Raw genomic sequence first — 23062 nt, 5'->3', positions numbered from 1 at the left:
GGGAGGAGGAGCAAAGTGTGCCTGCTCCGCGCTGTGACAGAACTTGACCACTTGAAAGCAGCAGCACTTACACAGACACAGACAGCCAGGTCGCCTCTTTGATGAAACCGCAGCAGTGCATACTGGAGAGAAACTGAAACTAAAGTATCGATCTTATTATAATGGTATTGATCAATATCGATACCAACGTTGGATATTATCGATATTTGGATCAATCCGCCCACCACTACTGTTAAGAGAGACGACGCTGGGTGGGAGAGAACAAGTTTGAATCACTCAGTAACGTTAGTTGTGGAACTCTAGTAAGTAGTCAAGGCTATTTTATTCTCTTTAAGGCCCTGACACACCAACCCGATTATCGGCCGTCAGACGGTCTGGCGAGGTCAGTGACTGGAGTCTGTTCGGTGTGTTCCGTGCCGTCGTCCGTCGGAGGAGCTGTCGGCCTTCATTTTGGCCGACCTGACTTGCTGGGTCGGAGGGCGGGCAGTCGGACTCACTCCACCAATCTGATTGGTGGAGTGCTAACCCCAGAAATAACGAGCGGGATGAGTGACGAACGCCTCTCAAAATCTGACGAAAATCTTTTAAACTGACCTTTGTCGATCTGAAATGAAGACAGATTCAGCAACTGCATGGCCTATTTCTTGCTTAAAATGTTTTCACGTTTCAGTGAACTATTTTCGTAAAATACAAGCTCGTATTTCGAACAAGCCGCGTACGCAGAACGTACGCTCAAGACGGCGTCGCTTCGGTGTGTACCCAGGCACTTTTTTTGACCTCAGGAAGCCGACTGATCAGTCCGACTGCCTTTTCTGTCGACGGTCAGCCGTCGGGTATGTGTGTCAGGGGCTTAAAACGTCGGATGAAGTTATTCTTTTCTCTAATACAGATGCTACTGTGTAATTTTAATTAATTTTAAAAGGTGCACCATGAGTTCCTGCATGATGTGCCTTCTGCTGACATTCCAAGTAAATACCAAACAAAACAGAGCAAGCTCGCCCCTCCCCCAATGTGTCTGTAACTGTCATGACTAACTGATTAACTGTCACTAACCCCCACCCCCTCCCCCAACCATCTTGTCGGTGATTGGCTGGAATGGGGTTTATTGTTTGGTGCACATCTGTGTCCCTAGTGTTTGTTTGACATTAACGACCCCTGTGTTGTCTCCAGAGACCGGGCTTTGTCACAGTGTATTCAGGGGGCAGGCAGCTAGAGGATCAAGGAGAGATGCCTACGCCTAATGAAATCGCGCTGAAATCCTCTATGTTAGCGATTATAACGTTACCTAGCTTGTTTGGTAGCTTTTTTAATAGTTTGTTGGATAGTTGTTTAGCTAACTTGCTAATTCGACCCAACATGCTTTCACTAGTTACAGAAAATGAGCCGGCTGGCTAGATATCTAGGAGGATCAGTTCTCAGTTCAGCATCATCTGTTATTAAAGAAAAGAATCACTTCATCCAATGTTTAAAGTGACTAAAATAGTCTCGACAGCCTACTTACTGGAGTTCCGCAACTACACATATCCTCTACAACTGTACAATTTTAGCTGTATTGATTGTGTTCAAAAATTGCTCTTGAGAAATTTTATGTTTATTGCCAACTGCTCACAGGCATGTTTCAGGATTGTTGGCCATGTCACCATTTGGTTGTGGCTCTTTTAAGAACCTTTCCACTTCCTGTGAGTCCACTGTTACACTTTCTGGCCTGACCTCCGCTACTTTCTTTCTGTCGGTCTCCTCCTCGTCCTTTAACTCATTTATTACCTCTTCCTTCTTTGTCTCCTTCTCTAGCTCCTCTCTTTCTCCCTTCTCCTCTTCATCATTCATCTCTGCAGGTTTGCTGCACAATTCTGTATTGGCATTGTCTGTCGCTGTGATGTTGTCAAGCTTGTCTGCTGGTGCTGAGGACTTGTTGCTGATAAACAGGAAGTTACAAGTAGCCAGAACCACAGCTGAGAGGACCACCTCGCTTCCTGCCAGCAGGAAGACCCACATGTAGTTCTTGGTGGCATCGAGAAGCCGGCCTGACAGAGATATGGGGAAACAGATGAGAGGACGAAATAGGAAAACCACAGAGAGATAATGCTAGTTTACATACACATTTAGAAACTCCTTCTGTCCAAAACATCATACAACTTGCAGTACTTACAGTAATAATAATAATAATAATAATAATAATAATAATAATAATAATAATAAAAAATAAAAATAATAAAAAAATATTTATCTATTTATATAGCGCCTTTCAAGAAACCCAAGGACACTTTACAGTATTAGAGGTTGTAGGCTGTGGTAAACAGATGGTGTTTCACGAGTTTTTAAAATATGTCCAAGGATGTAGCATTTCGGATATCTGCAGAGAGGTTGTTCCAGAGGGATGGGGCTGCAACACTAAAGGCTCTGTCCCCGAAGGTGTGAGTCTGGTGTGGGGAATGGAGAGCAGGCTAGCGTCTGAGGACCGCAGGTTTCGGGGTGGGGTGTATGGATGGAGGAGGTCGGAGAGGTACTGTGGGGCCACGGCATGGAGGGATTTGTAGGTGAGAAGGAGGATTTTATATGTGATGCGGGACTTAATTGGGAGCCAGTGAAGGTGGATGAGGGTTGGGGTGATGTGCTGCCAGGTGTTGGTGTGGGTTTTGGACATACTGGCGCCTGTCTAGTGTTTAGCTGGGGACCCCAGACAGGTTTAAAAAACAGAAAACTGAAACATACATTTTGTAACCCCCACCCACAATCTTTTTCTAAATCTAACTGTCCCATTCTCGTGCCACACGTCAGTCTACTAATGTCTACACACTAATGTCCCGACCAAGCACGTCTAAATATGACGCCAAGAGCTTTTTGACGCGATGGGAGTGAGAATGTGTTGCAACATCTGGCTCCAAAAGGGTGCTTCTGTTTTCCTTTTTCGGCGAGGTGCTGCAGCTCTTTTTATTTTTTATGTCAGTAAAAACCTTTACAATAAATAGTGTACTTTTGTCTTTGTGCTTACATACCTGCGCCAGGCGGCCCCACCAGCACAGCAATGGCCTCCATGAGCAGGACCAGGCCAATGGCACTGGAGAACTTCTCAGTACCAACTATTGCCATGAGAACCTCAAACTGCAGGGCACCCACCATGCCGTAGGAGATGCCGAAGAAGATGCAGAAGACCACCAGCGAGACGTAGTCCTTGGCCTGGGAACAAATATGGAATGCATTGTTAAGGAAGAGCAAAAACACGTTTAGGTTTTACACCATCGGTCTAAGCTTTATCTTTCCAGTTCATTACAAGCAAGCATTCACCTACCTGTGACCCGACCAGGTCAGTGATTCCATTGAAAAGCATAGCAAAGCTAAGGAGGTAGACGCAACGAGGCCGCACCCATTTCAGCCCAGCAATCACACCACACGTGGGCCGTGCAAAAATGTCAATGAAGCCCAGGATAGTGAGCAACAGAGCTGATTTGGTGTCCTCATTCCCCAGCTCTTTAGCATAGCTCACGACAAACACTGGAGGCACAAACAGCCCCAGCACCATGATGGACGCCGACACGGTGTAGATGACAAACCCGCAGTCTTTGAACACAGAGAAGTCCAGCAGTTTGGCTTTGGGCTTCTTCTTTTTCTGAGTTTCGTCTTTGTTGTCCTGTTCCAGGTCCTTAGCCTTGAGAGTCTTGGGGCCAACCAGAGGCTTCATTAGCGCCCCGCACACACAACAGTTGAGTAGAATGCCACCCAGGATGAGGAAGCCCCCCCTCCATCCGTAGTGGTCCTGGAGGAGCTGGCCCAGGGGCGAGAGGCAGCACAGGGCCACAGGGCTTCCAGCGGCTGATAGCCCATTGGCCAGAGGACGCTTCTCACTGAAATAGCGGTTGAGCATAATGAGAGATGGTTGGAAGTTCAGGGCTAAGCCCAAACCTGCAGCAAAAGAGAGAAACCTTTTTATATTCTTTGACTTTCTTTATTCAAACACATGTATGACTTTTGTTTTATCTCTTATACTCCTATAATAATCTAGTACTTTAACTTAATATGTTTGACCTGTTTCCTATTTAAAAACACAGGGGGGCTGGGGAAAATAATCGATTCTCCAATTAAAATGGATCTTTGTTTGAGTGATTTGATATTGCTTAATAAAATCCTGAAATTGATGTTTTAACATATGCCTTTTCCGCATGGATGTATAACCCACCACAAACGTGTTTTTTTTGGGGGGGGAGGGGGGGTGTCAATGTAATGTAAATGTGTGCATTATAAAAAATATTTAGTATAGTATATATATAGTTGCTTCTCGCTTGCACAATTTAGTTCTCTGAGAATCTCTTTCGTATCCAAGCAAAATTGATATTGTAACTGAAATGTTCCTAACATAATTGACATCGAAACAAATAAGAAATGTAATCGAGTCGGCACCAGAATCCAATCGATTCGGGACGTTATTGGCGATACCCAACCCTACAGTTAACCATCTTAAGCTTGATTTATGGTTCTGCGGAGGCTCCACGCAGAGCTTTCGCCGTAGCCTACGTAAGTGGCCTGATGTTTATACTTGTGTGCTGGTGTGTGCGTCCAGCCGGCATGTGTGTGTGTGTGGGGAGTGTGTGATAGAGCGAGGGAGAAAGTGAGAGAGCGACGGCGATTAGCTTCGGAGCGAGTACCGACTCTAGAGTCATAGTGGGAGAAACAGTGTCTCCCCTGTGCTTTCTGACCACAGTGGGAAATCTGTAGCAGGAAAAGTTAACCTCCCAAGCCACGGCCGAGCAACGTAAGTCGCCGCAACGTGTAGTTGTATTTTTTGAGAGGTGCACGTCAGGCTACGGCTTAGGGTCCGGCGTAGGTTTGTGTCTCCACGTACCTACGTACGTAGCAACGGCGTAGATTTTACGCAGAAGTATAAATCAAGCTTAACGCCACCGGGTCCATTGTCCAAGTTGAAGAGGTCTATCTGCCTCTAATGTGTTTATATACACCAGTGTGAAGCACTGATTAATACTTTTAAAGGGTAATCTCAAATTCTTCTGAGAGGCTTTAAAAGACTGGATCCTCATATACTGTATGTGTCACATACTAAACTACTGTATATGTTAATGTCAGTTTGCAGGGATGGATGTGAGCCTAAGGTAGGTGTGTTCATTTATCTTGGTTAGGAGAAGTCAGATGTTACAATACAAACTTTCAGTCCGACCTGTAATGACCCCTATACAGAGGTAGATGTGGATGATGCTGGTGGAGAAGGAGGCCAGGATCATTCCCAGAGAGGCAAAGAGGCCACCCACCATCATCACTGGGCGACAGCCAAAGCGGTTCACCAGCACACTGCACAGAGGACCTGGATAAAGTGTGACACACTCAGTCAGGCTGTGTGTGTCTGTGTGGTCTAGTTCTTCTATGAGTGTGAGATACAGCGTGTAAATAAGACAGCTTTGGAGAGTTTGGAAGCTGGGGTGATGAAGTTGATATGGATTTTTTCATCTGACTGGGTAAAGCAAGCAAGTATATTTCCCAAAAATTCATACTGTTCCTTTTAGTAGCCTATATTGACATTTCCTTGAAAAATGCAGTGAGAATAAGTGGAAACTTAAGGGACAGTGAAAGGACAGTCCATGCTAGGACAACATTTACATTTAACTATGTTTTGGCTGTTTCCACTTAAGTTTTTTAAGCTACTGACCATTTATTTATATTTACTGTACATTTTAAGATTTTGTTAAGAATTCTTTTGTCACTTACTTCCTGTTTTTAGACCCTGACATTTTTGGGGAATCAAGCAGAAAATATTTGGGTGTAATAAATAGAGCAAAATAGAGATAGTATTTTTTTTTATTTATACAATTAATAGTATTTAGTTCAATCATATAACGTACATAATATTAAACCATATTTATAAATATATACTATCATAATAACCTTGATACACAAGTGGAATGACTGAGCTGAATGCTCACATATTTCATTTAAGGAATAGTCCAATAGCCATTTTGAAAAATCTGCTTATTTGATAAACTCTATTTTGATTTGCTGTTTGGGTAGTCCTCACGCTTGTAAAAGTGGAAAGTGAATTTATACAGTCAGTGGAAAGTCCACAGAAGTACTGTAATTATAGTACATTAAGCAACTGCACAGTACATTTTATTAATTTAATTTACTTTAATTTTATTAATTTTATTCAAAAGGCCATTTGACCGAAAACGAGAATACGGTAAATCTTTAAAGTGGCATTTCCGTCCTAACTATGCTTTTAAATGAAAGTTTGACTCTGGTACATTCACAAAAAGACCCTAGGTTGCATTTTGGAGAGAGTTACGCTTTAACTTCTGCAATATTTTGTATTTTATGTCTAGGATTCTTATTTTTACTGTATTTTTCCTGAGAATAAGAATTGAATTGCCAACGACTGCTCCACTGTAATTGTTGTGCATGTGACAAATAAAGACTTAAAGATACAGACCGTGAACAAAAAAAAGCACGGTATTGTAGTTTGGGAGTGTTTAGTGCACGGGTGCATGAAACAATTCAACAGTTAGTCCACTTGTATGTGTATTGTGCTGTATGTGCTGTACACGCAGCAGCCTACCTGTGCCGTAGAGCATGGCCAGCAGGATGGAGGAGATCCAGGCAGTGTCGCTGTATCCCACCCCAAACTCCCTGATCAGCTCTTTGAAAAAGACACTGATCGCTTTAGGGAAAGCGTACGAGAAACCTGTGATGACAAAACAGCCGGCAAGCACCGCCCAGCCCCACCCGCCATCTGGAGCCTTCACCCCCCCTGTGTCCACGTCCACCGCCACGCCTCCCATGGTGCTCTAGGGCTGTGTGTTAATGGTAGACAGAAATGCTAAAAGAAAAATGAAAATGACAACAAGCAGATAGAGTTTCTCTTTAAGTGCATCTAATTTAGTTCTGCAACATGATTAGACTGCTCCGAGACAGAACATATTTTGCCAAAGCGGATATGTGTAGCATTTAACATTACTATTTAGCATTACCATTTTTTAGATGAACTGCGATACAATTATCATTAACTGGAATTGCCAGACACTCTTAAAGCTAGCTCTGCAAATGTGTAGATTATACAATATCCGAAAACATGATTCAGCACAGATGCACAGATTTTTACAGTCTATGGTAGGGATGCAGAGAAGTGAATGCTAACAGTGGGTTGTAGAGACTCACACAGGATCTGATGTGCTCCCCTCAGAAATCTTCACAGTCACACATGATGTGCATCAGCGCTGATTGGACCAACACCCAACAGGAACTAAAACAAAGAACCAGAAAGTGAAAGCACTTCAAGGAGCAACATTTGTATTTCTGTCTTCTAAACATCAGACAAAGCATGTCCCTTTATTTCAGATATAAATAATTGTTTCAGTGCTGCTCCCCTCAGTTACTGTTGCTACTAGGGCTGTACAATGTTGGTGGTGGGGACAATAAACACATTGCAAAATGCTGGGACACATCACAAATTTAGTTGAAAGAAAGAATCAGCAGAAAACAGCACTTCAAAATGTAACTGTCATCTTTTTTTAGAGGTCCATTTTATATTCAATTCAATGTTCAATTTGTTCAATAAAAGAATGTTGGAAATGATTACCTTTCATTTCTTTTAAATAAAACAAGCAGTTTGTTGTATTTTAGAAGAATACTAAAAGCAGCAGAACGGAGTACACTTTAATATCTGTTATTTATCGCAATATTCAACAACGTTATCGCATATTTTCCTCTTATCGTGCAGCCCTAGTTGCTACTGTTGCTATGGCTGTCAAGCTTTCCGTTCTAGCAGAACATAAACAATGTAGTTTACAATAACGGTAGCAGATTTACCATCAAAATACTTAAGACAAAAACATTTTTAACAAGCAGCTTTCCGGTGACTGAAATAACAACTGTCCTCACAGATTTTATCAGGTTTAGCTAGCTAGCTAGCTGATTAAGCTAAAATGAGCTCCGTGAGTTGGTTAAACACGTTGCCTTCAGCTGAATTTGACATATTTCAAGTGGACTTGTTTTAAAACAAGAACCCCATAAAAGGGATCTTACATGTGTACTTGATGACTGTACTATTTTATGCTACAAGACTGAGGCTAATGCTAACATGTCCCAGGCAAGAAGTTAGCATCATCACCCGCTCGTCCATGAAAGGCATGGAAATAAGAAACAGCAGTGTTCTTGTACTACAGAGCAGAGCTATAAGTTAGTATGAAAGTAAAGTATAATAAGGGAAATACATAAAATCAGGCTCTTTTATTTTTGTAGTATTTTAATGTTAGGACAATGCAGCTGATACTAGACATACAGTATCTCACAAAAGTGAGTACACCCCTCACATTTTAGTAAATATTTCATTATATCTTTTAATGGGACAACACTGAAGAAATTACACTTTTCTACAATGTAAAGTATTAAGTGTACAGCTTGTATAACAGTGTAAATGTGCTGTCCCCTCAAAATAACTCAACACACAGCCATTAATGTCTAAACCGCTTCAACAAAAGTGAGTACACCCCTATGTTAAATTCCCATAGAGGCAGGCAGATTTTTATTTTAGAGACCTAGAGATTGGCATGGTTTTATGTCAGTTAGCCTAATAGCTGGTTTGATTTGCATTGAGAGATGATTTTATGGAAAGTACCCCATGCCGATCTCTAGGTATGGTGAAGGGTATGTGATGATGTGGGGCTATTTTAATTCCAAAGGCCAAGGGAACTTTATCAGGATGCATAGTACCCTGGATCCATGAAATAACTGGCCTTTAAAAATAAAAATCTGCCTGCCTCTATGGGAATTTAACATAGGGGTGTACTATAATGGCAAAAATTACATTTAAGCATGATTCTTAATATTCTTGTTTTATTTCTTTCTCTATTTCTCTCACAATGCTGGAAGGGAGTTTATCTCATTCCCACATGTAGATTGCATACACAAAGTCTGGAGACGAATGCGTACAGCCCTTGTTTGAACTGATAAAAGGTACAAGGTCACAGTAAACTATCTTTCTGTGAAGATCCAGGGTTCCCTTGCCGGTTCGAGATGTACGGGGTATGTGACCCCCAGGGTGAAAGTAGGGCAAATCGGGAAGAGGCGCAGTGGCTCCAAGGTGTCTATTATGATTTAGATTGTCTCTTGTGTCCAGATATGGCTGTAAGAAAATGCAAAGTCATGTTTATACCGGAACATGTGTGGCTATCACTCCCATTTGCTCTTTGTGTATATAAGATCAGTATTCCTGTTCACTTGTTGAATACACTTTTCCACACGGGGCTGCTGTGCCTTTTGTGAAATCGTATTACTCCTATATTTGCAAATATATTTAATAAAATACAAAAACCTAACTTGGTTTAGTCTTCAACTGTCTTTATTTTGTTTCACTTTTCTATTTTCTAAAAATCCTACACCTGCTGCACCGAAATACTTCCATCACAGTACTCACTTTTGTTGCCAGCGGTTTAGACATTAATGGCTGTGTGTTGAGTTATTTTGAGGGGACAACACATTTATACTGTTATACAAGCTGTACACTTAATACTTTACATTGTAGCAAAGTGTAATTTCTTCAGTGTTGTCCCATTAAAAGATATAATGAAATATTTACTAAAATGTGAGGGGTGTACTTTTGTGAGATACTGTATAAGGCAACCAAGGAGTTTTTAAGGCTAAACAGTAGAATGTTCTTGGCTGACTAAGTCTGAGACGTGTGTGTGTGTGTGTGTGTGTGTGTGTGTGTGTGTGTGTGTGTGTGTGTGTGTGAGTGAGAGAGAGAGAATTTGTATGGTCGCATGTATGTAATGTGACTGTGTAAAACCGTTGAATTAAAGCTGAAAGTCAGCACTTAATCTCATAGTTATTGTGTTTTCTTTTTTTAAATCTGCAAATGTGCTGGAGTACAGAGCATTGTTCTACTACCTAAGGACTGAACTGTAAACCTAACTCTTTTTAAGGCATGAAATAGGTCAAATTTACAGATACGATTTAATTTGAACACTCCGTCTGTAGCAGTTGAACCTACATACTGATTGTAACATTTTCCCTCATCGCCTCCAGTATTTACGAGCCAGCAGTAACCAGAACAGCAGTGTGAATTACACTGCACCCTATTATTCTTAGTAATGGGCCAGCACTGGGTGACTAATAGTTCCAGTGGGTCTCTGGAGCCAGACATTGCTTTTACCACCACAACCACAATATAGCACCTCGGCCAAGAACATCGTCCACACGCAGTCCTAGGAGACACTTCTCTCTCTGGGCTTCTACAAAAGGAAAGCAGTAGAGACTAGGATTCGGCATCGAGAACAGATTCCTACTTGGAATCGTTTCAAAAATTACGATTCCAGTGGATTCGTTTCTTTTTAAAAAAAAATATTTTTTGGGCATTTTAGGCCTTTATTTATATAGGACAGCTGAAGACATGAAAGGGGAGAGAGAGGGGGAATGACATGCATTAAAGGGCCGCAGGGCGGAGTCGAACCCATGGCCGCTGCGTCGAGGAGTAAACCTCTATATATGGGAGCCTGCTCTACCAGGTGAGCTACCCAGGCAAACAAATCGTTTCTTTATTGGAAACGTTTGGAATCGTTTGGAGAATTTGGTTTCAAATCCGATCATCAGTTCCAAATTTAACATGCGCAAGTTTTGGTTTCCATAGCGGCCAGGCACTTGGTTGTGTTGCAGCCATGGAGCACAGTAAGCGGCCCTCTAGTGTGGCTTTACTTTATGTTGAAAAAGCCCGGTAAAACTGCAAACCATCATTGAATCAAAAATTAAACTTTCCTCTTATTTCTGAAATAAGCGTGTGACCCGTTTCAACTCCACCCCTTAAAGAATCGGTAAGAACCGGAATCGAAAGGAAGAATCAGAATTGGAATCAGAATTGTTCAAATCCAAACGATGCCCATCCCTAGTAGAGACACTCATCTGCTGTTTGGACAGTGAGGAAATGGCCAGGGGCTCCATCAGTTTATTTAAAACCTCTTGAAGAGCTGAAGAAATGAGTTGTGTGGGTTTTTTCCACTCACGCCAAAACAGCCAGAAATCCAGTGTCTCCAGGTAACATGATCATTTCAAGCCTCACACTGACTGTGACGTCAGTCCCCAAAGGCAAGATGCTGCATTATTTCATACACAGCTTTGTAATATCTGCTTTCATAAAGATCGTCCTCGGAGTCTCCTTGAATATTAGATAAAGTCTTGATGCTACACTCTTTGCCAAAAATCTAAGTGATGGATGCGGCTTTGCTTATCTGCAAACAACTACACACTCTCTGATTGTGTAAAAGCAGACAGTAGTGACCCAAAGTCATCCAATGTCCTCCCACTTTGAGATTTGTCACAGATGAATTTTAAAACAGTGAGCTGGAAATTTGGGGACACTACTGAATGCACTTTAAGACCTTGAGGGGCATACGGCCCACTGCAAAATGTATTTCAATTAACATTTCAACTATTAATAATGATTTCTCATTCAATAAAATGTATAGAATTTTCAAAGCTGCTGTCCTTACAGCCAGCCACGTTCTTTTATTAGCAGCATTTGTGACCCAGAAGGCTAATGGAGTGTATGAAGTGAGCTCTGACCTCCAGATGTTAGTCATTCGTAGGACAAACAGAACAAAACACATCTGAAATGTAATATATTGAGTTTGGTAGGACTTCATCTTTAATGCTGCCCTAGTTAACATTTTACTATCTGATGTGAATCTGCAGTTCCCCTCATATATCAGCTCTAAGGAGATCTTTGGCTTATTTCAGTTTATTGTTTTGGTATTTCGGCCCATTTATTGTTTTAGTTCAGTCTCAGAGCTCTGATCAACCTGGTTTCCAGCAGCAGCTGTTTTAAGTGAAAAAGCTCCGATAGTCCCACTGTACTCTGCACTGTCAGAAAACAAGGGTTGAGGTCCATTTATGTTCTCTAAGGTAGAACTGCTGGTGATGTACCCTCAAAGAGTCAGGGTTGATCCATAAGCTACTTATATGTAGCCTACTTTTTTCTATAGGTTGATAAGATAGACTATAAGTTCCACACTGAGAAAGGGTTCATGTTCCAAACTAACGCATTCTCATGAACGGGTTCGTAAGATGCTGTAAGAAGATGTATGAAATTATAGGCGACTGCCGGCTGGTCATGTGACTCGGCTACAGAGCCACGTGGTCGGTTGTTTCAGAGGCCGTTGCGGTTATCTTGTGATAACTGGAAATGATGTTTGGAGACTTCAACAGATGAAGAGTCTGGTGATTTCAGATTAAATGCAGCTTTATTCAAACAGTGAACAAACTCGCATGACAGTGAGACAACCGTTGAGCATACAAAAGTGTCTGCACAAGGGTGACTAACATGAACATCAGAATGGATCCTTTTTATACTTTGTCCTCACACAGCCCAGTCTAGCTAATTTAGTGGAACAACGTTACCTTCAAACTACTCCTTTTATGGAAGATTCTTCTAATAGATTCACACATTCCAATCTATTCCTGCGGTAAAGTGTCACCTTAAAACTGACCCTTCCATGGAAGCTCCTTAGAATAGATGATATACATTGGAACACCTACATGTGCAAATACCAAACCTATCTTGCTAGTTGAGTTTAGCCAATGAAGGCCAGTAGGGCCGAGGTCGTCCAAGTGGCATCGGCACCTAAGGGGCAACTGCGTGGCAGTCGTCAGAAAGTTGTCGGACGGTTGTTAGAAAAGCGACAAGTTTGTGGCAAGTCTGTAGCGAGAGCTAGGTGCTGGCAAGCGATAGGGAGTGGCAGTCGTCGGCAAGCTTGCCGAGCTAAACAGCACCATATTGACAATCTGTCGGCAGTTTATAAACTCTGCCTCGGATGTCCGTCAACTGTGTGTGTATGTGTGGAAAAAAAACATTCTGCACATTTCATTACATAATGTCTCCACAAGTCTATTAACCAAGGGGTATAAACCTTGATGTAGCCTGAGGCTACACATGACTACACATCAGGCACTACATCTTCCCATGATGTAGTCAGACACGTATAATAACAATCTGAGCCTGTCAGTGGCAAAAAGAACCACTGTTAGTGATGGTGCGCATTTGCCCTATAGGGTCTCATCGCAGATCAGTTCATGGCTGCCGGTCACAGCATACTCGCTCAATACTGAAACAGTTTTAAAGATTTTTAAGTCACTCAGACACAGATGCATGGGAAAATAGGGTCCAAATTGAAAAATACCGGCATAAGCTTACCTTTTAAGGAGGTATAATGGGTGTACCTTTGAGGATACTGCCCCAGTGATGAGCCGTTGGACCCCTAAAGGTACACATTTTACACTTTGTTTCTACAGTGTACCTGCTCAGAGCCAGACAGCAGCCAGCAGACAGATAGTTAAAGACTAGCTGGTGAACATAGTGGATTATATAGCAGCTAAAGAGACAGATATTTCCTTTGGTAGAGACCAAACGCGGCCAGAGCTAAAACGAGAGAGAATATTGACGAGTATGAATTCATTTGACTGTTTCTGCTGAATGTGTAAATAATTTGCTAACACGTTTGCTTTAACAACTTTATAAGGCAAGCAAAGAAGCAAGGCTATGATAACATGTTGAATAATTATACACTGTATGAACAAATCAAATTAAAAGTAGCCTATTATCGGGCGCCTGGGTAGCTCACCTGCTGCATGTCATGAAGTTATCAATAATTAGGCTATACTAATGTCAGTTTCCTTTACACCACTAATTAGTGATGCCCTTCCAATGAAAATGTTTGTAAATGACTCTGAGAATAGGGCTAGGCCTACGTCATTTCAAAATAAAAGGGTTTTACATTTTTAGACTGAACCAGCCAATCCCGACTTGCTCCCACGTCACTCCACACAGCATCCATAGTGGCTGGCAATGACCATTTTTGAATTGAATTGAATTAAATTAAAAAGACGGACGTCACGGGTCCCTGATAGGCTAGGCTATATTAAATGTCACTATTAATATTCATGTGTCACTCCCTGTGGCTGTGAGTGACAGACGCATTCCTGCTTCACCCTCACCAGCCCCATCCCTCTGGAACACCCTCCCTGCCGATATCCGAAATGTTACATCCCTGGACATTTTTAAAATTCCTCCTGAAACACCACCTGTTCACCACAGCCTACAACCTCCTTTAGCTTAGCCACAGTAATTATGTCAAGTGCCCTTGGGTTACTTGAAAGGCGCTATATAAATACAAGTTATTAATATTAAAATTATTATATTGACTAACATTTTGTCTATAAGCGGAGAGATTGGATGGGATGAGTCGTAATGACGCAGTGAAAAACGGTTGACTCTCTTACCGGGTGATGCTGCCGAGATGTGTGACCGTCCCTCATCCAGCTTCATCACCGGAGCCGCGTTTCTTCCCGCACGTCCACAAAGACCATCGGCAGGCAGAGAGCTGTGGGCAGGGAGCAGCAGCCCTCACGCTGCTGGGTCCTAGTGCCTCCAACTCAGTGGCGTCACTCACCAGTGACCAATGAGGACACCGCGCGCGCTGCTATTTCTGGCCCGTTGTTTTGTTAACAGTGTAGTGGCCATAGACTGGATATAAGAAGGTAGTGGCCAAAGATTCTCTGTAACCGTCTCTGTATGTGACGTAGACATATTTTTACAGTCGTGTGTGTGTAGGCCTAGTGGAGACCGGCGAAAAGATTAAATATATCAAGGGTGATAAAAGATGTGTACACTCTTTTATCTTTTCGGGAGATGAGCGTATACCAAGATTAATATCTAGTTCAATAGTTAGCTTAAAATGGTGGGATATAGGCTAACGTTAGTGTCTTTAATAAGACCGTAAAGGTACATTGACCCTTTATTTTTCAATGCATTATCACATATAAAAAAAAAACTGAATTCAAAACTGTAGTAGGGCCAATGCTAACTAGTATTTCTTTCTGTTGTTTGTTTGTTTCCCCCTCTCTGTCCTGTGTGTCTGGGCGTGGCTGACCTACATTCTGCTCTCCAACCAAACTCCTCACACCTGCTGCTCGTCACACCTGCGGTCCATTTCCTCTGATTGCCACTAGCTACGTGAGTTAAAGGCCCTGAACGCCCACGCACGTGTTGTCAGTTAATCTGTCTGATTGGACCTCTTCCCAGGACTGTGTGTGTGGTGTGTATAGACTTATTGATTGAGATCTTCCTGAGTCTCTTGTCAGCTTTGTTGCACCAGTTAGGGCAGGACAGGTGACAGCTTTATCATTCTTATTGGTACAAAAAGATTTGTGCCCTAATAAATTCCCATCAAAGCTCTGGCCCACCTTCAACCCGAGCAGAGGTCCAATCAGCCAGAATAACTGAAATCACCTGCATAGGTGTTTTTTAAACCAGTTCTTCCTCTTCACCGGTTTGTTGTGAAACCTTCTGTGGTTACACTTTGGCCTCATCCCGAGTGAATTCTCTGGTAGTTGTGCCCTGTTTTTTTTTTTTTTTTTATACCTGCCTGAAACCAGTATTTTCCCCCTCTGTGACTCAGATCTGCCATACACACCTTCTCCGTCCAGTCATGCCTTGCCTGTTGTCTCTCTGTGGATCACATGCCCTGGCACTCCCTTTCTGTACAAAGACTCAGTTCTTACCGCAGCACCTGCGGGTACAATTCCGGCCTGTGGCCCTTCGCTGTATGTCATTTTCGGGTGGCAGTTGCTCAGTCCGTAGGGACTTGGCTTGGGAACCGGAAGGTCACTGCCGGTTCAAGCCCCCCATGCGGACCAAGTAGGGAATATGGACTGGTAGCTGGAGACTTGCCAGTTCACCTCCTTGAGCAAGGCACCAAACCCCCAACTGCTCGGGGTGCCTTTAATGGGCAGCCCCCTTACTAGGACATCTCTCCATTAGCGAATGTATAGGTCCTAGGCATGTGTATTTCAGGTCTGTGTGTAATAACAGAGTGAAAAAATGTAATTTCCCCTATGCGGGATCAATAAAGTAGCCTATGTCTTCATTCTTTTTTCATTTTAATCTTTTCTGTCTGGATCCCCTGTGTTCGGGGACCTTGTCCTGTTAAAGGTCGGTGGAAACAGGGTAAAGGGGCCTAGGCCATTCTCCAGAAAGATAGACTAAACATGAAAAAGATTTGGGTGAGCATCGTTGTCTGTGGTGTCTGTGGTGTCTGTTATGGCGCCAGCAATATCTTTGCATAACAAATAATATTCAAACTTGATAGCTTCAGCAGGACATGTATGCCTCTTGGGAATACACAGACAGTTAGGGTTGGGATGGTGCTGCGGTTTCAACTGTACTGCTTAATCTAAGTCTCCTCAATCGAGATTTCATTAAATGCTTCTGTGTAGTTTCCCGAAACCTTCTTCACATAGCCAGAGTTGTGCTGCTCCTGAGTTTTTCCATAACAGCCAGCATATAACTAACTCTGCGCTGGTGTACAGGCAGCGGTGGAGGAAGTATTCAGATCTTTTACTCAAGGAAAAGCACTAATGCCACACTGTAACAAATACTCTGTTACAAGTAAAAGTCCTGCATTGAAAATGTTACTTAAAGTGCTCAAATTATGCTCATTTTCAGGTTCATAATTGTATTTAGAGGTTATATCAGAACAGGTTTACGTGGTTTAATTTTCAAAAAACACCATATTTTTGTTAGACTGCACATTGCTGCAGCTCCTCTTTTCACCCTGTGTGTTGAGCTCTCTGTTTTAGCTACGGAGTGAGGCATTGCACTTCTGTTCTATCTTTGTTGGGAGTCGCACATGCTCAGTACCTAGGTAAAGACTACTAGCCATTCAGAAGCAGAGTATGAGGGCGTGAACAGTGTTTTCTGTGGGAGATGGTAAGTCCCTTTGGGGTGGACTTTGGGCTTTTTCACTTTGTAAACCTATTGCATGCACAAAAAATATTTATAACACAATGAAAGGGAAAAAGCATAATATGAGCACTTTAAGTAAAAGTATGTAAGTATCATCAGGAAAATGTACTTCAAGTATTAAAAGATAAAAAATCCTCACATTTTAGAAACTGGAAACGATCCAAACATTTCTGTGTTTTATCATTTCAGCTGGACTTAGGTAGGTCGAAATGTTGTTGGGTAGTTTATAATAAAACATATTTTATAAACTACATGTGTTTTGTGTGCAAAAATCTGAATGTGTAAAGTAACTAGTAAATAAAGCTGTCAGATGAATGTAGTGGAGTAAAAAGTTCCATATTTCTCTCTGAAATGTAGCAGAGTAGAAGTAGAAAGTGGCATGAAAAGAAAAGACTCAAGTAAAGTGTAAGTACCTCAACATTTGTACTTCAGTACAGTGAGTAAATGTACTTAGTTACATTCTACCACTGTGTACGGGAAGAATCTGAGAACTGAGCTGTGAGATGTACAGCTATGGATTAGAGCAGCTTTAAGTATTAAGCGAATCGTGCATTGGGGCATGTTTGCTTGATTGACAGGTGTCCTCCTGTATTACAGTCAGCTGTTGTGATTGCTTGCTTGTCCCACCTCAGCTGCAGGCAGGCTTGCCCGCACATCCTCCACTTTAACCAAATGCTGGGTGTCAGACACAAAATACCAAGCCTCACAATGTCATTTTCTCACTCTATCCACACTACGTCCATGTTTTTCTACAGTTCCGTGCATATGAATTAGGCGTAGCAGTATAAACAATAAAATCAAAGAATACTATTGTATTTTCATTTACTTTGCCCTTTCTGGTTTATTGGTATTTCTTTAAACCAATCACAATTGTCGGACGGAGCCACGGTGCCGCTGCAAAATAGCCTCGGAAAGGAACTTGTTTTGGTGGAACATGCGTACGTTAAAAAGTTGTTTTAGTCGTGCAACAGAAAACTCACATTGGACAGATAGTCTAGCTAGCTGTCTGGATTTACCCTGCAGAGATCTGAATCTGAGTTAACCATAGTCCTCAGAAATCCACCAGAGTTTACATTTACAACACAAAGAAAGAGGAAGGTAACGGACATCTGGCCATAAAGAGGGACATCCGGCAGAATTTCCGGCGGCAACGGAGCAATCCTGGAAGTGGAAGGTCGTGGATATAGAGACTACTTAACCCCATACCAACTAAAGTCCCCATGTACGTGTAAGGTGCATTAGTGATGTGTTTGCATTGGTCGGAAGTTGCACCTGGAGGTGTGTGGCTGCTGTAATGCTCTGACTGACAGAGTGTTAATAACCAGGGAATAAATAAACTACTGTGCTGTTGCTGTGAGGAGGAGACTGTGGTTTGTTGATGTCAGCGCTCCCCCTGCCCCACTCCCACTCTACCCCTGGACAAAAAGTGTGTGTGTGTGTGTGTGTTTTATCCCCCTGGACTACTACTCCAGATGCTCACATTTCATTATCTAAAACATTTTTATTTTTTTTTTAAAATACATCCAGAAATGTGTTTGATGTATAGCACCATAAACCAAACATTAACTCTTTTTTTCCCCCCACTTTGTATTTATAATTATAATTTATTTATAATTTTTATAATTTATACTCTTTATTGATCCCCAATGGGGAAATTACAATTTCCTTTCTTTACAAAAAGTCTTTGCTTTGTATCCTTTCTCTCATTTGGTGTGAGAGTTCTCACCGTGCATCTCTTCACATCCTGCAGGGAGTAGAAGCAATGACCTGTTGTGTAACTGTCCTGCCTGTGCTGCAGTAGGTAGGTGCTCATGTTGCCTCACAGCACCACCCAGTGGTGTGCTGTAAGGAACTATTTGTATTTTCCCACTGGACACCAACACTTTATAGCAATGGATTGGTATAAGATATTAAAGCTGCACTAGGCAAGACCTATATGTGAAACCTAAGCTGATAATTTAGCGCCACCTAAATTGTTCCAATGGCCGAGGAAAGTTCAGTCGATGTTAGTGTACATGAGCTACTCTCCTTTAACACCACAAACCAGAGAAGTAACCTTCAAACTTGTACAAAGTGAGGAGCTGCTCCATAGACAATGAACGGGAGTCTGATTTTGTTCTATTCTATTGTGTTCAGAAACAGAAAATGTTTCCATATACTCAGAACATTCCCCTGGGTGCTCTCAGGGTCATCTAGAACATATTTTTCATTGTCTATGGAGCACACTTTATACTTGATATCACACATTTGAGTTTTAGCACTCCAGTTTTTGGATTTGGAACTCTCCAAATCCAAAAACTGTAGTGCTAAAACTCAAATGTTCATGTTTACTAATATTTTTCGCCTGTTTTTTAAGCCCTATTTGCATGGGACTATATTACAAGGGGACCTCATGCGATTTAGAAATGATCCCCTCTTGTTTAGGTTTTGTGCAGTGCCTTCGTACAGGACAAGTGAAGTCTGTATTTTACTCCTATTTACTGACATTGTCGCCCGCATTCAATGTTGAAGCTCTGTCAAAACTTTCATTTATATAATTGCCAACACAGCCAGTACGATTCCAAATCACAGACATTGATTAGCACAAGACTTAATATCACACAACCTCGGTGTTTGGCAAAATATGGTAGGTACTGTAATTTACGGTGGAATTTTCACTTCACAAATCAGACATGGCAGATTCACATGGGATTAAGATCACATGACCTCTGCAATTATTACAAATTACTACAGGTCCTCAGGTAATACTAGTGCTGCGCGAATAGGGCTTTAGTGTGGTTTAGTGTGTGACGTAACACCATCTACTTTAAAGCTACATTCAGTTCTTTATCTGGTCACTAGGGGGAACATCTTCAAAACATAGCTCTGATATATTATATAATCAACTCAAAGTTGTTATGCTGCCTACATACACACCGTTAGCACTGATGTAGAGTTGTGATTTTATGTGTAGTGAGCTTCAGGTATTTAACACTGTTTTCAGAAAACAGCCTGATCCCCAATCACAGAGTTCCAGGGCCTAAAGATGATGCGGGTACACCGTAAGTCCAGAGAATGGCATTTCTGGTATGGACATTTAAGGTCTCCAGAGGATGGTTTCTAACAATTTAATCACACACAAGAAAATATGCAAACCCACCCCAAAACATTGTATTTTCTCAGCTTTTAATTTCAGCCAGCCCAATCAATAAAAAAAAACAACATATACAAGTACTTATTAATTTATTTACACTTTTAAAATACACAAATACAGTGGCATTACAAATGAGGAGCAAAAGTCTTAAGGTGGGAGCGGAAAGAGAGATTTCCCATGAATCCACAGTAAGAGATGCATTGTGGGACATGAGCGACCATATCCACTGCAGTTAAAAGCAACATTGGACAGGAGGTGACAAAATAAAGAACTGAGAGAAGCAGACATGACAGACTGAAAAAAAACTATTATCCCTTAAAGTGTACTTGCATCTATCATAGCCATCATCAGTGTGACAAAAAATCCATCACTTTTTTTTTTTTTGTTTTGTTTTTCAAGCCCCCAGGTGAGGGAGGGAGGGATATATATTTTAAGCTAATGGAGTGAGGCATTCCCAGTCCCTCCATACACCGCTGTTCTTATCCGGAACCGTACAGCGGCTCATGAGGACGTGGTAGACAGTAAGCACATCCTATACACAACAGAACAAACATGTACAAATTACCACTACAACCCCTTTTCCCTCAAACTACAGAAAAACGGCCAACAATACTTTGCAACCAGTCTACCATATCGAGGATTTCCTACTACCAAATCGGCAGGATTCATTGGTCGGTTCGGCCGACTGCTCAGATGAAGGACGCAGGTCACTGGGGCTCGTAGCTCCAGCAGCGCCAGGACCTTTTCTTAAGACAACGCTCAGTCCGAAAACCTCGCTCTCCAAAACCTCCTCACTTTCCATTTAGCCTGATTTTAAAGGCACACCGGTCCATTTTCTACCCGGACTCTCACAGCTCTCGTCAGAACTTCTCATGGGGATGTCCCGAGTTGGTCAGAAAGATCAGCTGATCGAGGTTTAATTGAACTGTTCTAATTACATTAAACCTTTAGTCTGTTGTATCTCTGAACCTTATTGTGCCACCCTTTTTTTTTTAAATTTTTTTTTTTTATTTGAGGATACATCAAACGTCCGAGGAGTGGAATCAGGAACACTTGGCATTTAGTATTGTGCTCCAATTAAGTTGTGGGACTTGCAACAGACTAAAAGAAGAAGAAAAAAAATGGTCAAAAGGAAGGCAAAAGGGGATAAGATATAAGCCCCCCCCCCCCCCATTGTGTGGATCAATCCCCAAAAGCCCTGGATCTTACATTTCCCATGATGCAACTCAATAGTCTTCTCTACAGATGACAATCTACACCCGTTTTCACAGGCTGAGCAGTGCTCTTCGTGACTAATAAACTGATCTTGATGTGTAAACTTGGTGGAGTGTGCCTTTAATGTTGTCACATGTCAAGGACAGACTGGCTCCAATAGAGTAGACATAGTTTGGTTGTACACATCTGCTGTATTGGCACGTAGTCAGTGTTAAAGGATTTAAATAAGGCTAGAAGACCAAACTCACTAAAGAGCCGTTTGTTTTGCTTACCAGGATGCATTTCTCCAACAATAACGACTGCAAAATAACCATTGTGGAGTAGTTGGCTATACCAGCTCCTTGTTTCCTCTGTGCTAGTTGACTGAAAACTGTAGAGTAGTATGATGTAGCATTCCATTGGAAAAATGCCATTATTTAAGCACGTGTTAGGCAGACCGCGAGCGTTTGACGAGGTCTAGGTAGGAAATGGCCAGAGGGTTAAGTGGTCCAGAGTGAGGTCAGGATGTTAAAACCCGAAAAGTAAATACGCCTCAACATGTTTATCCCCACCCCCTTTAAGCTTGTATAACCCTAAGACAGAACCACACAAACACACACAAAACCACATCACTATTCACCGGCTTAAAAACAACATCTCATCCATTCAATGTGGACAGATCGATTCATTCACAGCTTTCCAAGGCAGCACACTGCATCACAACCTGAAGACAGACAGAAAATGTGCCGTGTGTTTTTGGATTTACTACAACATCCTGGTTCCAATGCACCTGAGGAGGACCAAAAAAAAAAAAAAAAAAAAAATACTCTGGGGGATATATGGGATCGCCTTTGAAAATAGAACATTCAAATATCTTTTGTCCTATTCTTAAAAACAAGGGGGTTCATCCTACCTTTAAAACACATTTAAACAAAATAAAAAGTTGACTTGTGGGGTTTAAGGAGTCAGTGTCCTTTAACGCGGCCACGATGGATCACACGTCTTCCTGCTTTCAGAATCAAAAATGTCCCACGCACTATTTTTAACAGCTTACAGAATCATTCTCCAGCCCTTGTGAAGTCTGATCAGTGGAGCTGGTGTCAGAGAAGTTTTAATGCTAAAGAACAAAAATAAGTAAAACCAAAAGTTTAAAAAGAAAGTGAATCCATGGCTTGATCAACTGTAAGAGAGGGGCTTCCACATCTTCCATTGGAAAAGAAGGGAAGCCGTGGCTGCTACCAAACTGTACTCCACCCGCCTACCTCCCATCCCCCCCCCCCACACACACACACACAAACACACATACACTCCTGGTTGTGCATCTTTTCCTCTGTCAAGTGAACAAGAGCGCAGCCGGACTCAGCATTAGTTGGTAGTCCTCTGTGTCATGTAAGAGTCCTGTGTGTCTTAATATTTAGGGGTGGGTGTGTGTGTGTGTGTGTGTACGCTGCAGGTGGAGCACGTTGAGGCCTACATGGTGCACGGATGGATGGGAGGGTTTCACCGTGGAGCCGCGGACTGAAGGCCACTGGGTGTGACCCGGGACAGGGCCTGCAGAAGACAAGACGGAAAAAAAAAAAAAAGTCATCAGTGATCAATGCCAATTACAAATGGTAGGTTATGTTATGTTCTTGTGAAACGCTGCCCTACATTTGGGACTTGACGGAGTGAGTCTGGCTTTCAATGTGTTCTTCAAACGTGTGAAGTTCTCTGTGAATACAGCCCAAATGGTTTCCGAAACAAAAAAAAAAATATATATATATATATATATATTTCTGAAAACATTTGAGGAGAGAAATAGGTACTTTTAGAATCGTGATTCATATTTTGTCAGCGCTGCAGTCACTGACAGAGCGTTGGAGACTCCTCGACTCTGACTGGTTGGTTATCTTCGGGCGTGGTGGAAACTTGGTGGAAAAAGCCAATAGGAGCACTAGAATGAGGCA

At 42.0% G+C, this 23062-nt stretch overlaps 2 protein-coding genes across 4 annotated transcripts in view; both read right to left on the bottom strand.

Annotated features, from left to right (window-relative positions):
• Nucleotides 1-1233: 1233 nt before the first annotated feature.
• si:ch211-234h8.7 (uncharacterized protein LOC561627 homolog) lies at nt 1234-14436 on the bottom strand. 2 transcript variants are annotated; one of them, XM_031318071.2, is made up of 7 exons: nt 14266-14434; nt 7156-7240; nt 6557-6817; nt 5168-5311; nt 3290-3900; nt 2997-3177; nt 1234-2024 (listed from the first exon to the last, which is right to left on the bottom strand). In XM_031318071.2, the coding sequence occupies exons 3-7, from the start codon at nt 6777-6779 to the stop codon at nt 1606-1608; spliced, it is 1578 nt and encodes a 525-aa protein (XP_031173931.1). In that variant the 5' UTR covers nt 6780-6817; nt 7156-7240; nt 14266-14434; the 3' UTR covers nt 1234-1605. The 2 variants fall into 2 exon arrangements, with proteins under 2 accessions (XP_031173931.1, XP_035854852.1); XM_035998959.1 differs by having other exon boundaries at nt 1606-2024; nt 7156-7246; nt 14266-14436.
• The window catches only part of csnk1da (casein kinase 1, delta a), a 27628-nt gene continuing 14232 nt past the window's right edge, over nt 9667-23062 (bottom strand). Inside the window, exons 9-10 of one of the 2 annotated variants that reach the window (XR_004896717.1) lie at nt 22562-22667; nt 9667-9707 (exon numbers count right to left, since the gene is read on the bottom strand). Coding sequence is in view for 1 of the 2 variants with exons in the window: in XM_031318192.2 (XP_031174052.1) it covers nt 22617-22667 (51 nt within the window). In the remaining variant the exon portion in view is untranslated. Of the gene's footprint in view, nt 9708-19994; nt 22668-23062 lie in introns of those variants that run through there. The other variant, XM_031318192.2, reaches the window with a different exon arrangement.

Source organism: Sander lucioperca, chromosome 2 (genome assembly GCF_008315115.2).
Source record: "Sander lucioperca isolate FBNREF2018 chromosome 2, SLUC_FBN_1.2, whole genome shotgun sequence".
In the NCBI taxonomy this organism is placed as follows: domain Eukaryota; kingdom Metazoa; phylum Chordata; class Actinopteri; order Perciformes; family Percidae; genus Sander; species Sander lucioperca.
Note: the sequence above shows the minus strand (reverse complement) of the source record. Positions and strands in the feature narration are given on the sequence as shown.

What these genes read in the sequence shown, in the direction of transcription:
- si:ch211-234h8.7 (XM_035998959.1), bottom strand. Translation starts at nt 6,779, where the DNA reads ATGGGAGGCGTGGCGGTGGACGTGGACACAGGGGGGGTGAAGGCTCCA. An exon ending in CTGTATAGGGGTCATTACAG is followed by an intron (nt 3,901 to 5,167) that starts GTCGGACTGAAA and finishes CTTTTGCTGCAG; the next exon opens with GTTTGGGCTTAGCCCTGAAC. An exon ending in GGTGGGGCCGCCTGGCGCAG is followed by an intron (nt 2,025 to 2,996) that starts GTATGTAAGCAC and finishes TATCTCTGTCAG; the next exon opens with GCCGGCTTCTCGATGCCACC.